Here is an 18,481-nt window from a genome sequence, read left to right as displayed (position 1 = left end):
AGAATAATTAAGTTTATGTATGAATTTTTGACCGATACTATAGTTGTGGCGTGCAGTTTTTCTATGAAAAAACAATTAAATTAAAAAAGCACATATGTACAATGTACTATAAAGTTTTGCATAAATATAAGTTGCTTCAACCCCATCTTATGCGGATCTAGATTCGTATATTCAATTACAATTTGCTTATTAAATACTCCATCATATGCATGTCTTTTAAAAGATCCAAGTATATGTTGACACAAGTGTCAAACTCATACTTCCACTATTAATAACTCTTTGTAAAAGACGATCGAATTAACATATTAATCATCTTATATTATGATGATCATTTATACAAAACTTCAAACAACTTAGACAATTGTTGGTATATATTTTAAAATTAGCTATTTGCATGTTTTATACTCCCATTGACATATGATATTTATCGGATTTGACTAATTCACGTAAATTAAGAAGAAAAAAAATGATAAATTGAAGAGAGAAAAGAACGATGATTTCACTCAATTGCATATATTAGTTATTATGGAGGGAGAATAAGGTGTTACTAGATGATGATGTCATGAGATTTCATATAGTTCTAACATGAACAAATACATATATTAGTTTGAAAACGACGAACATGAACAAATTTTTATGAGAAATTATTTACTAAAATTATCAGCAACCAAAATGAACGGACGAGTATTCAAACAAATCGTCAACAAAAATACACTGAAGATGAAAATCTAACAAGCTACTCTATATTATGTTAATATTATTCATTATTCATTTGTTTTACTTAATTCACTTTAGGAGAGATTTTTACATAAATAAAATCTAAACAAATACGAGAAAATCAATAATGAAATAAAATAAATTGTCTTGTCGAAAATATCAATATCCGGCAATGACGTCAATAACTTTATATGATTATATTTGAATCGCTTCATTTTAAATGAATAATTGTGAATGAGAGGAGTTGTACTTATAGGTTGATTTCCTAGTGAATTTGGGCGGAAAAACTGTGCTATTACCTCCAAACCCGTAGCTGAAAACAACAAAAAGTTGTTTTCCTCCTGGATGCACGTGCACATTGCGCATGGAGGCATGCGCCGCACATTGCACCTTCTTCCAACATCTTCTTTCAAACTTGTCTCAAAGAGAATTTCTCCAACTTGCAAGTCAATAGGTTGTAAATGAATTTTCAAAAAGAAACTAAAACTCAATGAATTTGTTGATACACAAGGCCGACCTTGTAGCCAGAGAGAAAATATAGATTTCTTCGATATTTTTTCACCCGCCACTAAAATTATATCTATAAAATACTAATTTCACTAGATGTTATTCATAACTTGGTATAACACCAAATGGATGTTAAAACAATTTTTTTAAACGATGACTTAAATGAAGAAATCTATATGGAGTAATCTGAAAATGTTGTGATTCATGGACAAGAAAGCAAGGTTTGTAAGTTAAATAAGTCTTTATATGGTCTTAAACAAGATCCAAAGCAATGACATTAAAAGTTTGATAACTTGATTATATCGAATGTATTTAAAGTGGATGAAAGTGACAAATATATTCATCACAAATCTGAAAATAACATTTGCACATCTTATGTCTCTATGTCCATGACTTACTAATATTTGACTCAAACATGCAAGTTGTGAAATCATTGTGTAACAGCTTTGATAGGAAAACGAAGTAGTTGTGACTTTTCTGAGCAATGGTAGTATCTTCTTGGCATGAGCAGCGCCTCAATACAGTAGAATTCCTCATCAAATCTGCTCAAGTAACTACTAACTAACCATTCTTTCTTATTTCTCTTGTTACTTTCTTCTCATAATCCTCTTTTTACTTTCTTCCATGTAATGTAGCACCTCCAAGTTTCCCCCATTGTTAAGTACTCCGCATTCTCCTTCTTCGCCGATCGCTTCTTTTCTTCATTACCAACGTAACTAATCTCGAACTCTATTCTTGCAATGTACTCGTGTCGTGTGTGTTCGCATAACTGTCTTTCTCATCAAATATATATATATTACATTTTGTAGTTTCATACAACGTGGGAGTTCATCAAGCTGGCTACTGAAACCTGTTACTGAAAGTACCTTGCAGCTGTTTGTGCTTATTTCTCTATGGATTTCAACCAAAGTCAGTCAGGGTTTCAATTTTCACACTCTCAATCCATTCTTGTGTGTTTTTCAATTTACTGTGTTGTTCATATTTGTTTGTAGATACATGATTTGAAACCACTCTCTGTTGCAAGTTTAAAGGCTTTGGCAGATAAATCCATCAAGGAACAACACTTTACAAATCGGAATTTTCTAGAAGCAGTAAGGAAACAAATCCATTGAGTTGATTATGTTTTTATTTCATGAAAAAATATTGTCTTTATTGTTTTCGTACTTCATTTAAATTTTATTCGTTTTCAATTTGACTTTGCACTATGAGCATTAACTTGTTTTACATACGCATCAAATCGTATTTTTGAACATATTGTAAGAAGTAATATCAGAAAGCGACGTCGTGATGAGGTAGGGTTGGATATATGTTATTGTTTTTGAGTTGGGATCCTCTCCATTTCCTAAATAAAATCTAAATGTCAATTACTATAGCTTTGAACAAAAAAAAAATGATATAAATGAATATATTTCTAAAATTGGAGACATTAGTTGAACATTTATACATGAAAACTTTGGTAATGGAACAAATGGAGAGGATCTTAACTCATTGGCTTTACTATTTAGTGTATAGTCATTAATTTTTTGTAATCTAGTATAGTATCTAATGAAAATAATGTGGTTTTGGTCCCTCTCCATGCACCAGGATATAAATGTTTCTTTTACATATTTTCGATTTAAATTTAAATGGGGATTCACCGTAAAATACATTATTCTTTTTGTTTTTAATTTTGATATAGCATGAAGCTTTTTGTTTTGTATTTCTCTCAAATTTTAAGTTCTTGATTTGCAGGAGGTGCTCTTCATGCAGGTATAAATTGAAGTTGTGGACTCTGCCGAGGTATCATCAAATTTTGACATCGTTTGAGATTTTCTCAGGTGCTGAACTTTGAGATTGGGACAACAAATATTGTCTTTTCAATCCTTGAAGAGCTTTGGATTCAAATCAAGTGAGCTTGAGTCATATTCTTAAGATGGAGACGTCTTTAATTTTGATATTTGAAGTTGAGTTTCTTACATGAATGAATGATTCCCTCTTTCAAACGGTTGAGCTCAGGGGAGTGGCAAAAGTTGGTGAATTGATTAACTTTGAAGCTTGCATGGAAATCATGGATCTTCTCTATGAAAAGGAAAAGACAACGTTTCTTTATAGGTCGCCTCGCTCCCTTGCTGCATCAATCTTGGTGATTTATTAATTCCTTAGCTATTTCCATATACTAAATAATGTCATATAAGCTTTTGATTTTGGAAAACTCTGATATACTTTTGCAGGTTGTGTCATATGTAATGACGGTCCCTAAACAGAGATGGGAGTTCCCAGTTCTTGCATGGGGTAAGAAAGTGAATCTAGATTCAAATATAGTGTTTTCAGGTTTAATTTTCTATAATCTTATTCATACAACTATATGAACAAACTTCACATACCGAGTAACTGACAAAAGGATTTTGTTGTCAGTAAATTTTGCGGCATCGTGTAAGGAAGAAGATATCATAAAAATGGTGACAGAGATTCTCAATCATGTGCTTGAACCTTCTTGAGATATCAGGTATGCGAACTTTGAAATGTTGAATCACTTTTGGTACGTAGATAGTCTTGAACTTGTTATCTCTGAAAATCTGTCTGCATGTCTGTTATCGTTGCAGTGTTCAAGTTTTGCTATTAGGCATGTTCAGAATATCTGGTTTTAGTGAAGTAAACCAAAACCAAATCCAAACCATATTTAAAACCTGTGTATTGAAATTTATTTTTTAACCTATCCATTTTACTTTTTAAATACTAATATAGATATTAATTATACACATTATCCTTTTCCATATCCTTATTATTTTCAAATCCTTAAAATGTCGAGTTTCTTTCTCCATTCCACAGCGGCCTCCTTCCGTCATTAAACCTAGAGACTCTAATCCCTTTTCTAGGGCTGTGCATGGTTTGGTTATTCATAAAACCAAGCCATATCCAAATTGCAACCAATAACAAAAGTAATATATTTCAAATTTGAGCCTGATATTCCCCCAAAACTGGTTTAATTTTAGTTTAAAACTGAGTTTGAACTGGATCAGAACAGTTTTTGAGACAGGTTTTGATAATTGATTTAAAATTGGGTTTTCAGGCTTTGAACAAAAATCCAGTTTCGGACATGTTTTAACTGGTGTAGACCCAAACTTAACAGGTCAATAAACCGGTTTCGAACTAAGCAGGTGTGTCAGTGGATTTGGAACAATTGCTATAGAAAAACAAAAATGTCAAGTGTTGCATGATAGTAGTATCTTGCTCACCAATAATATCATATCATGCTTTAATATGTTTAGCAAACATTTTCAGTGAAGTAAAAAATTACATGTTTTAAATATATAATACCTTAATTCAATAGAGCTAACAACAGAACCTATTGATGGAAGAACAGATATAGGTGTAACAAGGATTTGGAACCAATATGTTGTCGTTTTACTGCTGAAATGACCGATACAATTTTCAATCTAGTACTGGGAAGATAAAATTGACAAACAAGACTCAATTGATTAGATTGGTTGCAAACTGAAATATTCTTGCTTCTTGAAGGCAAGCTGACTGTGCATCAGAACATTGCTTTTGGTAAATTGTCATTCCAATGTTTGTTTTCAGCGTGCTTGTCATGGACAATTTTTTTACAAAATATCAAAGAAGAAACCTGGTTTTAAATACAGTTTGGAAACTGGTTTGACATAACCAAACAGGAAGACATCTGGTTCGGTTTTGAAATGCAATCCTTATTATTTAGTTTCAATTTGGATATAGTTTGATTCAGTGAATATCCAGTTTATGTACACGTAAACTTCTAATTGCAATCTGCTGGATCTTATTCCTGAGGTTGTTTGTGAAGGGCGCATATCATCTCATGAAAATAATTTAATGAAGTATTGCATAACCATACTCTAATTTAATGAAAATAATTTTATTCTTTTGGTATACATTACAACATACTCTATTTATTCAGTTACTAGACATTCTTTCTTTCTGAGCTTCTGGCCTTCTGGTTTCTAGATATTTGAGCACCCTTTCAAAGTGAAGTATAATGCCATAATGTGCAGCAAGCACCTATGAAGCACGGATACGGACACGACACAGACACGGACACGCCGACACAGCTAATAATTTGAAAAATCACATAATTTAGTGTAATTACAAGTGTCCGTCAACACGTGTCCGTGCTTCCTAGGCGAGCACAATATATTGAAAATACGACTTCTGGGTTTCTTTTATTTCTTGCTTTATCCCTACTATTTGGTTGCAGGATTAGGGTGATATCTTGAATGAGCTGAATCATCATATTCTTAGTTTGGATGTATTTTGGGTAACCTTCTTCACATTCGTCCGCCAGAATGGTGTTTTAGCAAGTGTGCATGGCTGCATACGAAATTAGACATCTAGGATTGTAGAAGACAGAAAGTTTAGGGATTACATGTAACCATACTGGAAAAAAAATCTTCAACGAATTTTAAAATTGAATAGATATTATGTTTACCTATTGTTTGCAGTCAGTCATCAACAAAATAGAATTTAGTGATTTATTCACGTCTAACTTGGTAATAGAAGGTGAATTGAAGAGAATATGCATAGGAAAAAAATGGAAAAAAGAAACTTACAGCATAGGCAAGTGCAGGGGAAAATAACATCATCATAAAATAAGTATAAACAGCCTTTCCAACTATAAATACTGAAGTTATGGCTACAAGGTTCACGAATTTCAGTGGTTGTGGCTTACCCTCTTCACTGGAGAGTGTCTTTTATGTTAGTCTTATACAATGTGGTGAATTAAGGTTCGAATTTCAGCTAGAAGAGGTGTCCATGTTTAGTGTCGAGGGTTACCTCCCGTGGAGAGAACTTGTGGGAAATAAAAAAGTGGCTTCTAGGCTCTGAGAAATTGAACAGATACAACTTCTGGAAATTTTAATCAAACTTTCAATGGAATCTGATTCAAGGACAATTTTCATCGATACTTGGTTATCTACACCGCTTTGCCAGTCAATTTTTTTTTCTTTTTCTACTTATTTTATTTATGTTGATAATTTAAATTCCAATCTTGGTTTTGGGCCGACCTTAGTTCAATTGTGATTAATGGGACATAGCAGAGACAGTTCTGAGTCTGACTCTAGCTATATCCCTAACTAAATTAGTTACACAATTTAGCTTTCTTTGAAGTCTTGTACTATAAGTTAAATAAATAACCCATTTTATTCATAGAGCTTAACATTAATTTTGAAATCCAATGCTCCTCTCTCACTCATACAATTCATTTCTTGCAATTTCTTCCTACTTGTGGACAATTGTGAAACCTTCCATCTCTTACATTCCTCTTGGCTCAATTAAACAAACCTAAAAAATTGATTCATTCAATTAATGATGTATGTGATTCATATTATAATGTACAACTTTTTCTTATAAGAAAAATTTAACGTGAGGTTATGACGTCCAAATCAACTCAATCAACGTTTATAAATATACTCCCTCAATCCTAGAATAATTGAGTCATTAGCAATAAAACATTGTACCAAAATAAATGATCAATTTCACTTTTCAATACAATATTAATTACTTTTTCTCAATTATAATTATAATTAATATTACTTTTATCATTCTCAATTCAACTTCCCCCACTGCATTTATAATAATGATGAATACACCAATACTTGATAAAAAACATTTAAAACTATTTTTTTTCTCTTTCATTTATACATTTTTTTTAATAAATGTGAAATAAAAATAAAACTCGGTAATTTTAAAATGGAGGGAGTACTTTATTTACTTCCCTCTAAAGACGTCAATCGAGTTTAAATTCAATGTTTGTGATTTTTTTTCTTTCGCACCGGTTTCCGACCCATCAATGGTAAACGATTAATCCGGTTCGTGCGTAGAGGCATGCGCACTGGTCAAACGTTGTTTCAATTGGAAATCGAACCTGATATTTTCCAGATACGTCCTTGGAAGAAACTCCTTGCCACTGGAGCTCAAGCAACTTAGTTAATGTTTCTAATCTTACCAATAGACTAAGCTTTTTGAATTGACTATACTTCCGTAAATAATTTATTATACTTGTACATGTTGACTCATGACTCTATTTTCATTTTTTAGTTCAGCATTGTGGACCTTGGTCGATTCAAAATCCTAACTCAATTAACTATGTCTACATTCCACAGCCACAACCAAAACTTTGCTGACTATTTGACCACCGTCCTCAACCAAAAGGACCAATATATTTATTTGTTACGTCACAATATCTGTACTATACACCAAAAATGCACACCAAAATCACTGCTGACACCATCCTTTAAATATGAAACCTTCAGTTTCCAACAGCAGCCAAACCAACCCAACTCACCAATTTCTATTACTTGCTAGCTGTTTTCGATTCTTCTGTCGGTAGAGTGTGCACTTTGACCATAATAATTTTATAAGAAAATGACCACAATAATATATATTTCATGCAGGACCACCATTTCTTTTTTGTGTTTGTTAAGAAAAATATTACAAAATCAAATACATTTCAATATTGGGCGTGGAAGAGACCTAACTCCAAGAACATTTATAAATATAGATATTGGGTGTGGACTAAAGTATATATTATTAACTATGTACGATCAACATATTTGCACGGTCTGATCTTAATCAAACGAAGTAAATTTTAAAATTAGATTTTTATATAAAAAAAAGAAATCTAAAGTTTGTGTTTAAATATAGATCGGTTTGATGTGGTTTGCTATATAGTGACACAATTTGGATTTCGGAAAGACACTTATGTGTAGAGGTAAAGATAGATATTTATGGTGGGCTAATAGGAGGCTACATCGAAACGTACTTTATGCATTGGCTAAACCAGACTTTCTTTCATTTTAGATAAATAAGCCTAAGACTCTTAAAAACTTTATTTAACTGAAGAGGTCGGGACTTGAGCCACAAAGTAAAATAACTCTCTAAATTAAATAATTTAAGAATACAACTAAAAAATGAATGAGGGTCGAGGAAGTATTTGTTAAACTCAAGTTCATCATAACATTTATATTTCATTAATAAAAGGATTTAATTTGTATAAGTTGGATTTAAATGTGAGTGTTTAAGTCTCATATCATTAATAAAAGTTTAGAACGTTAGATATAAATAAAGACGATTCAAATATCTAATGTTTTACTAAGATTTTTGTGAAGATGTGACGTTTTTTTCCTTATTTCGGTAAACCAACAACAATCGTTACATCATTATAAACATTGGAATATTTTTCTAACCATTTTTAAAGTATTACACAATTGATTGTGATCCATTGAAAGTGAAAAACAATTTACATTAACAGTAAAAGAAAATTAAACTCTTCTGGTTAGGGAGAACATTAGTACTTGTAGCAGTTCCAGCTGTTTATTGACCTAACACCGTATTGTGTCCTTGACCAAATGCATGCATGGCATTGCCTCCACTCCTTAGTACGTACGTAGTACTTACTTCCAAAACATGCGGGGACAGACAGTGTGTTCTCATCAACCTACAGAATCCTAGGTAATTTTACTTTGTTCAAATTTACCTCTGTACTGTACATATAGATAATAGATTGTTGTCTTGTCTTGTTCCAGAAGATCACTCACAAGTCACAAGCCACGCAAAGAAACTTCAGATTTATTTTGTCTACAAACTCATTTTAAGCAACTTTCTGGGTCAAGGAATAAATATATTATTACTAGTAACAAACATGTGAATACGTTCCAGTAAAATGACGACCAATTATTGGATTTCATCCGAGGTGGTTTTTTTTTGTTTTTGACAAATTATTACTACAATAATAATGAGAGAGGATGGATATATTCTTCCAATAACATTAACAATGTTTTTTGTGTAATTTTTTTTTTTTTTTGATACAAATGTTCATTGTTTAATTGTTGGTTACAAATAAAGAGATAAAATCTTGTTCAAAAAATAAAGAGATAAAATAATTAGAAATATTATGATAAAAACATTTGAAGATTTGAAAGGGTCCTACTAAAGAGACAAGAAGATTTCTCAAGATGATAATATATTTCGAAATGACATTAGTACCATATTAGAGTATTTTTTTGACAAGCCATATTAGATAAATTGTTGTCAATTAATACCCTATCTTACGTCTGAAATAATAATACACATGAGTTTTAAAACGTGACTTCGGTGGTAAAAATTTAATCTTACCTTTCGAAAATGATTAGTGTCACTTTTTAATTAAAAAATCCATTCTTTTGGTAGACTCTATTTATTCTCCTTCATTAAGTTTTTATGAACTTACTTCAATAATCTTAAGTTTTACTACTATTTTTACATTCCAACTTTAAAGTAAAATTTGGTAACTGACAAACGAATATGCACGGTTGTTCATACCCTTACAAGGACGACAAATACTTGGATAAATAAAAGAGATTATTCCTTCTTATATCGTAACTCATATCGATTAATTATATGAGTTAGACTATGTTGTTGTTTTTGTATTTAAGTACTCATTATCCTTTCTTTAATTCAATTATAACTATAGAAAGAAAAAAATGGTGGCACCAGTCAACATAACCTCATTAGTATGGTGCACCGGCAAACATGCACCTAGAATTTAGGATAGTGGATGTATTATTCGATTAATTCTTTTTGCATGAATCCAAACATTATCTTTCGATATCAATTAAGTTGTAAAGTAGAAAAGGCTATGAAGATATTTGTTTTGATCTTCATGCATGGTACTCTTCCTACTTGTATTCAATTAATGGGGTACACAATGCCACGAATTTTGGAACAGGATGCCTAACAAATAGGCTAAATTTTTATATCATGATCAATTGAAAGTCATATATATATGAGACAGATAACATTCACTAATATTAATTATGTCCTAAATCATATCTTGTTTTGAAAGAAAAAAAATTATCTCAAATTATAAGTTGTTTTACTATCTGAATAAAGCATTAATGTTATTTTTTTATTATACTTTTATTGTCTATGCCACATCTCAACTTAAAATTTAAGGCATTCAATACATAAACTCTTTCACTTATGTATTGATCAACAGTTATATACTCAATGTAAAATTTTAAACTAATACTTAAGAAGCTCCATCTCACTTTAATCATGTTAAGAAATGTGTTGAGGTCACTCCTAGGTGGGACCACTACATATAAGAAAAAGATTTAAAATAAAATAAAAAGGGTTAGTGTGTATTTGTTTAATGGGATTGGTCCATGTGGAGACAAAGTAGGGATTAAATCCATAATTATCTTAAGTTAAAAGCAAAAAGGCAGCAGTAACACTGTCACAATGTCTCATTAATAAATCCTCATTGACATCACTATGGTTTGGTTCATGTGATGGATGATTGTACAATTAAAATTGTCTCGTTTTTACTTGTTTTACAACTGAATTTTACAACTAAAATTAGAGGTTCAAAACCAAGAGAATGTTGATACGCTCTAAAAAGTTGAGAGAAAAAAACATTACTATCATCCACTCGTGGGAGTATAAATTATTATCAAATATCAATTATGCTTTCATAATAAGTGGAGATCTATTTTAGTTCATCATATTTTTATACCGAAAATAAATTAATCTTTATCTTAATATAATAGATGGATTAATTTATCTTCGATATGAAATATCATACATTACTTTAATTATTATTTTTTTATCAAAATACTAAATTAGCCCGCACGAAAATATAATACTCTTTCACAATAATGCCAATAATGACATGTCAAACTCCATAATTTTCTCATTTCCATTGATCTTGTCGACCTATGATTCCAACTAGCTCAATTTCTTTCATTTTTCATCACTTTGGATTTAGAATAACCCCACACATCCCCACCAGTACAGAAAATGTACAACTGTCTTATAGTTAGTTCAATTTCTTATTAATGTAATAATTAGTCAATCTTTTAAAATAAAGTATAAGACATAATAATCTTTCTCTTATTCCATGGACCCAAAATAAAATGATCAATGGACATTTGCCTGATACGTAAAGCTAATTTTTTACCTTTCTGCAAAATATAGTTCACTATGTAATGTATGTACGTGTCTCTTGTTGTTGATGATATGATTTTTAACTGACTCCACATTGTTGCTTGGTTGATGCATGTCCTTGTCTTGTCCCCATATATATGCCTTTCTCTTTGGCCGGAAATTGCCTAAAGAAGCATGATTTGTCATCATGAATGTATCTATGCTTGAGTACCATTAAAGTGAAGTGACTCCACGAAATAAAGAAAGATACATATGCTCCACCAAAAGTAATTTTTTGATAAAAAAAAAAAAAAAAAAAGTAATTAGGTTTACGTTGCAAATTTGTTGAAAATCACACCAATAAAAACTTAATAAGTGGAGTAAATTAACCAAGCAACTAATATCAATGTGGGTAACAATTATAAACGCAAGCAAACGTTAAAACAACGAGAGAGAAGAAGAAAAAACATAAGAGAATTTGTTTATACATTCGGTCCATTACTGACATACTTTGGGGGAGAGAGTGGCTCTTCGTTCCACTATAATGATGAATAACTTTACAAAAGATTTCAAAGGGTTACAAGAATAGTTTCAAACCTAATTCTACCCAAAGTCTCGAATCTCTTTCCGTGACCAAGAGACTAAATCCTAATAGTGTTTCTCCAAGGTGAATCAATGGTGATTCAATCTCAAACCTAGTGTTTGTTGCCAAGAGAAATCTCTACAAACCCTAGTTTTGTTGTTGGCTTCTAATCCTTGACTCTTTACATATTTCATGATACATGATCTGTATTTATAGAGAAATATAACTCGTAAATTTGGAACAAATATCACGCTGAAGATACGTTTTCTTCCTTCAACGCAAAATATATTTGCATCAAATATTCCCTTTAAAAATATATTTGCATCAAATCTTCCTTCATACGGTACAAAAATATATTTACTATTCATAAATATATTTTCAACAACAATCTTCCTAATTTAACTGAGCTAGTTGAGCTTTTCACATAGATTAAGAAAAGTGTATAAATGAAATAGAGAGAAAAAAAATGGTTTTGAGTGTCTTTGTCAAGTATTGGTGCATTCTTCTTTATCGTAAATATAAAGTAGAATATATTGAATTGGGAGTGGTGAAAGTAATATTAATTACAGTTATAATTGAGAAAAAATAATTAATGTTGTATAGAAAACTGAAATGGGTCAAAATTCCTGTGACAATATTTTTTCAGTTATTACGAGACGGAGGGAGTATATGTTTAGTAACAATCTTCTTCATCCATCAAATTTTAAGTCAATTTCAACGATTTATATATTTTTATTTTAAAAAAAAAATAGAGGATGAAAAATTATAATTAATAAAAGATACATTAATTAAGGCCCGTTATGAGGAGGGATATACATATTTTTACACAAACTTTTAAATTTAATCAAAATAGCCAACTTTAAATAAGCAATTCCTCTATCCAAATAAAACATTTGAATTGCTTAGACATATAAATTCTATTGAATTTTCAATTATCTCATTCAAAAGTATATTTAGGACAAGAGTATATTTATTGACAATCGCTTCCCAATGGTAATAGACACTATTTTCCTGTTTAATAATAAAAAAAGTATACTATTTTTATCCTAAACCATTTCTCATTCATCTCTATTATACACAATAAAAAAAATATATCTCTATTTTTATCCTTCGTTTCATAATACTTGTCGCTTTTGAGAAATTTACGCATACCAAGAAAACAAATAAATTTTGTTATTTTTGATGATATTCTAATGTTATTTTCTATAATATCCGTAACCATTTAATATTTCGTTCTATTATTTTTCTCTCTACAATAAATAAGTAAGGGTTTTTTTTTTTTTTTGAAGAAGCTAAAATGAAATTTATTCAAAATGCAAAGAATCCTAGCGAGCACAAGGAATGCTAGACTAGGAATCTTAAAGTAGCAACATACAAAGGAAAAGTGTGTCGTATATATGCGGAACACCCAAACAAACAACCATACATCAAATATAAACTTCTACAAACAAACTAAAAATACCCTCAAATAAATCAAAAACACCCTCTACTGAGGCCCTTGAAACCAAAAAAATTAAACACCAAAATCAAGAAGTCATCTCCAAAAACTAAAGTCTAAACACCCGCGCAATAGCAGAAACAAATCTTGTGCCAAACCATTGCAAAACCCCTCCAAAATAACCATCAAACCTACCAAAAACTCGCGTAATCGCACATTGCTTCTCTTCAGCAGTTGAGCGCAATTAAGCACATGTAAACACCCCAAAAATCACCACCAAGAAAACACATACAACCCCACAAGATCATATGAACTGGCTTGAAACAAGCAACATCGTCTAACAGGTATTTGAAAATCTCATCAACGATAAACCCATTGAAGAAAACCCACAAAAAATATAACTACCACAAAAAGTCAACACTGGCCACTACAAGCACCAGCACACTACAAGCACCAGCACAAAAACCAGCACCACCACCAAAACTACCACTAACCACCACAAAAACCACCATTAATTCTCACCAAAAACCAGCACCAACCACCACTAGCATCACCACCAAAAACTAACACCAGCCACCACGAGCATCACCATAAAAAACCACCACGAGAACCACCACAAAAAATCCAATATCAACACCACATGAAAACCACCACGAACCACCACAAACCAACACAACAAAAAATTCATCAAAACCATAATAGATCATACGCAGACACACATCACCACGTGATCGATCTATCACCACCTACATTGCGAGCGAGCAAAACCTACATCCACCGTCAAGAAAAAAAAAACAGATCTAATATCAACCACCGCATACCAAAAAGACAAACTCAAGCCATCGATGTTGAACGGCCAGAGAAACAGAGTCGTGATACATTTCACGACTCCACAAGAGATCGATAGTCGGAACAACCGCCAAAACCACCGTACAGGACCATCGGCGGATCTGAAGGTAGGTGGTGCGGAGGCTTAAGCCGATCGTCGCATCACCAATAACGGCCTCTACATCATAAGAAGATTGATTGGATTATTGGACGACGGTGGCTTGTGAAAAGAGGGCAGAGAAAAGAGGCGCTAGGTTTAACAAACCAAATTTTGTCAATAAGTAAGGGTATAATTATTGACAAACTGGTAATTAATGTTGCATTGAAACTTTAAAGTGACAAGTAATATAAAACAAAATTATTCAAAAAAAAAAACGACAAGAATTATGAAATATTTGATTTTTTTTTAAGGGAAATGCTAACCGGTGCCCCCGGAGCACCGGTTAAGGGTATGAAAAAGGAAATTATATTGTAGTTAATGCATTAAAATTGTGTAATTAATTTATAATAATGTCAAAAACAATTTCCTTTTATGGTAATAATTCCCTTAATGGTATGCTTAACCAGTGCCCCGGGGCACCGGTTAGCAGGACCCTTTTTTTAATTGATAAAAATTGAAGAAGAGAAAAATTAGTATGGACTAAAGCGTCACTTATCAATGTTATCATCGTTTCATGTGAGATTCTAACTTCGCCCCTTTTAGTCATCAACGGAGTTCCTAAATCTTCTCAATTCAGGTGAGGACAAGAAAATAACATTAAGTGGTCCTCTATGGTAGTGCATTCCCTAAAGCAAGTATAGATGTCATTAATCATTATCATCATCATTAGATAACAAATACTAATACTTCTAAAGACAAGTTGCAACAGAAAATTAAATCAATATGCAAAAGAAGAAGAAATTGCTTCATAAGAAAATCAAATATTAGAGTAAATTTTGTTACACTATTCATTGAGAGATTCTTGTTCACGTATTTTGTTTTATGATGTTAATTACGCGGTGATTGATTATTGAGAAGTTGCACTTGTGTGGATTTGTGAATTGACAATATAGTGTATTAGTGTCTAAATTGGACTTGGACCTTGTCGCAACAAATATTAATATATTTTTTTTGTCAAGTAGTCTAGTGGCTACACAATTTAATTGTGGAGAAATGTAGTGTCCGGGGTTCGAACCCCGATCCCTACATATAATATGCAATATCTCTACCAACTGAGCTAAGTTCACGTAGATTCTTTTGAAAGAAAATATTAATATGTTTTGGTTATTTATTAACCATAGTTATAATTTTTTTTTAAAGAACCATAATTATAATAGAAAAGAAGGTTATAAAACAGTGTTAAATAAGAGAATGTAATGCTTAAAAAAAGAGAAGATGTGATGCTTAAATAAGGGTGGAAAGTACAAGTATCCCTATACATTCGGGGTATCTAAGAATTTGTTAATTCCAATTTGAAAGTGGCTTTTTTTTTTTAATCAGTTTGTGTTATTGGCAATTAGTGTATAAAATTATGCACTTGGGTCCATACTTAGTGTATCCAGCTATGGTTCCTTTGTCTTGTCTTGTGTTCTTATCCTTTGCCTTTAAACCTTTGGCAGTGAACACCTTGGTTTCTATCATTCCATGCCATGCATGATTGCTTTGATTATTTAATAATAAACAAAAATAGAGTTATTAATGATGATTAACTATTTATATTACAAACATGATTTATTATTGTCATTATTGTTGAACAATGAAAGGATTTGGATGTTAAACCTAATCTAACAAACCAATAATTTCCATAAATGTTGACCATTTTCGTGTGAGATATGCTATGTACCATATAGGTTGATCAATTATTATTAATTCAAGTATTTTGATGTCAACATTTATTAATCCAATCTTTTTCAAGTTGTTAATTTTCTTTCTTTTTTCCTTGTTCATTCTTCTTTATTGTGTGCAATAAGTCCAATGTAGTAAACCTAAACCAATATCTTATAAATGTCTTTTTTGCTTTTCATAATCTTATGAATATATTTAAGAAGAGAAGTGTTATATGCAGCGAAAACAAAATTACAAAGTTCTCTTGGAAAACAGAATTCACGATGTACATTGATCGACTAACCATAAGGTAGATATTGTTTTAATAGGTTTGACTTTGAATATACTCATTAAAAATGATAATTGTACAACCATTTTGTAACAACTTTTAAATAATTTTCTTTCTCATACTCATACTCGTTATACCTTTGTGATTGCTTCATAATGTTGTTTTTTGTGAGAAACATTTCTCATTTAAAAATGTCTGAAAACATAATTCGAGTTGTGAGTGATTGACATTGAATGAACTCTACTAAGAAAAGATTAGGTTTAAACACTGAAAACTTCAATATAAGTTTTTTTTTTTTTTTGACAAAAAGTTTGTTAAGTCTCTTCTCCAAAAAAGTTTATTGAGCAATTCTCTTTAAAAAAAACAAAGTCTCTTGAGCAAATTTTCCCTACCGTTAATGTGGACACTAGTTAAGTACAAAAAGAAAAAAATCAATTTTATATTGAAAGGAATATTTTTTACACTTTTGTACAAATTCAAAGTTTTATTTTTACTTTTTGTCAAAAAAGAAAAAGTTAATTGTTTCTTTAACTATTGCCACATTAACTTCTTAGCATTTTCCCATTTCGATTAATAAGTGTATTAGAAATAGGAGATTATGATAGTGGATGTCTGGATGATAGTGGTAGGTGGTTAATTATGAGTTTGTTAGTATTCCATGATTTGAAATCTCCAGTGCATAACTAGCCTGCATATTATTCTCTCTTTTTCAATCATGTATAATAATGTTGCATTTCTTTTAAGAACAATTCTCGACAAAAAGCTACAGAGGCAAATTTGGTATATAAATATATATATATATATATCATTTTGGTCCTTTAAAATTTTAAATACGGTGAATAAGCTTTTTCAGAATAAAATTTTGCAATTAATTGGTCAAGTTTTTTTATATCACTTGCATGAAGAGACAAATGTAGATTTAAAGATGTATTATTTTTATATTGTTGCTTCTAATATTTTCTTCATGTCTTCAACGAGTTTATATCGTAACATGTATATTTAATGCTTCACGTACATGTTTCTAATTGCTTAACATGCTAAATATCTAAGTGCCAAGTATATGTCTATGCATTTGTACATGCCATCTTAGGATTAATATGGATATGACATCATCTATTCACATTTTCTAAATGAATTCATGTTATAAATATTTCACATGCTCGTGCATGCATTAGAACATGTTCGTCTACAACCATATGAATTATGTTTGTGTTTTCTCCTCAAGGTAATACTTAAGGAGGAGAAATAGTTTTAGGAATATATTTTCTTTGATTTGTAAGGAAATCATGTCAGCATCGACTATATGTCTCTTTTGTAGTTTATGTGATTTTCATTATATCTATGTAAAAGTGTAAAATGTTACTACATCTGTCCCTAATTATAAAGCTCTTTTGAGAAAATAACGGAAATTAAGATAGTGGATATTTGTATTAAATATGTTTGTAATTACTATTATTTTTACAATTTTATCCTTTAAGAGGGAGGGTTGGTTTATGTTTTCAACATGTTATTTATTGCTGATTGAAGAAAAAGATGTATAATAAATAGGGGCATGTATGTAAAGAAATAATTAATGTAGTTGAAAATAGCAAAGAGGTTTTATAAAAGGAACAAAAAAATTTCTCAAAAGAATCTTATAATTAGAGACGAAGATAGTACATAGTTGAGCATCACCTTTAAAAATGAAGTTAATCAAGTTTTAGTTCATTCTAGAATTCGATGTATATTTTTATACTTCAAAATCGTCATATTTTGAATTATGTTGTCAAATGGGGTTTGGAGTGACCAAGTTCTTTCTAACGATCCGTTCTTAATTGGAGCTAATTAATCATTTAAATTAAATCAATTAATTTTTTAAAAAATTAGTTTGAAGACGAAACATCCTAAACTATAATTTTATTTATCATGCAACATGAAATGGAATTAATTACACTAGTAACAAAAAAAATATATAACTGTAAGTAAGATGACATATTAAATCCAAGAGTTTGATCTAGTCGTAAAAAGATATTTTTTTTTTAATACCATCCATCCTTAATCAAAGTTTATTATTCAATCTAATTATTTAATTTTTTTAATTGGTTTGAAGACAAACATCCTAAGTTATAATTTTATTTATGATGCAACATGAAAACGAATTGATTATAGCAACAATTTTTTTATAAGAGTGAGAAAAATGATATTTGCTCTAGTCGTAAAAAAGACATGTCGAGTTCCGCTGATAGGGGTGGAAATAGGCTAGACCGAGTTAAGTTTTGCAAGGTCTAAGTCTGACCTGTCAAAATTTTTAAGACCAACGGCCTATCATAAGCTCACTTTTCACTTTTCAGGCATGAGTTTGACCTTCTGAAAGTCTCATGTGACCTGCTAACCTGTTTTAAAGCATATTTCATAAAAACA

The 18,481-nt window shown here is 30.8% G+C and overlaps 1 protein-coding gene across 2 annotated transcripts; it reads left to right on the top strand.

Moving 5' to 3' along the window:
• Positions 1-1,440: 1,440 nt before the first annotated feature.
• LOC11420655 (cyclin-J18) lies at positions 1,441-6,360 on the top strand. 2 transcript variants are annotated; one of them, XM_024776276.2, is made up of 10 exons: positions 1,441-1,774; positions 1,860-1,936; positions 2,034-2,133; positions 2,217-2,315; positions 2,956-2,973; positions 3,042-3,112; positions 3,220-3,346; positions 3,435-3,495; positions 3,619-3,709; positions 4,568-6,360. In XM_024776276.2, the coding sequence occupies exons 1-9, from the start codon at positions 1,709-1,711 to the stop codon at positions 3,699-3,701; spliced, it is 702 nt and encodes a 233-aa protein (XP_024632044.1). In that variant the 5' UTR covers positions 1,441-1,708; the 3' UTR covers positions 3,702-3,709; positions 4,568-6,360. The 2 variants fall into 2 exon arrangements, with proteins under 2 accessions (XP_024632044.1, XP_003589751.2); XM_003589703.4 differs by having other exon boundaries at positions 1,442-1,774; positions 5,435-6,360.
• Positions 6,361-18,481: the final 12,121 nt, after the last annotated feature.

Source organism: Medicago truncatula, chromosome 1, assembly GCF_003473485.1.
Source record: "Medicago truncatula cultivar Jemalong A17 chromosome 1, MtrunA17r5.0-ANR, whole genome shotgun sequence".
Lineage (NCBI taxonomy): Eukaryota > Viridiplantae > Streptophyta > Magnoliopsida > Fabales > Fabaceae > Medicago > Medicago truncatula.
The sequence above is the reverse complement of the archived record's forward strand: the minus strand, read 5'-3'. Positions and strand labels throughout refer to the sequence as shown.

What these genes read in the sequence shown, in the direction of transcription:
- LOC11420655 (XM_024776276.2), top strand. Translation starts at nt 1,709, where the DNA reads ATGGTAGTATCTTCTTGGCATGAGCAGCGCCTCAATACAGTAGAATTC. An exon ending in CTCTATGGATTTCAACCAAA is followed by an intron (nt 2,134 to 2,216) that starts GTCAGTCAGGGT and finishes ATTTGTTTGTAG; the next exon opens with ATACATGATTTGAAACCACT. An exon ending in CCCTTGCTGCATCAATCTTG is followed by an intron (nt 3,347 to 3,434) that starts GTGATTTATTAA and finishes ATACTTTTGCAG; the next exon opens with GTTGTGTCATATGTAATGAC.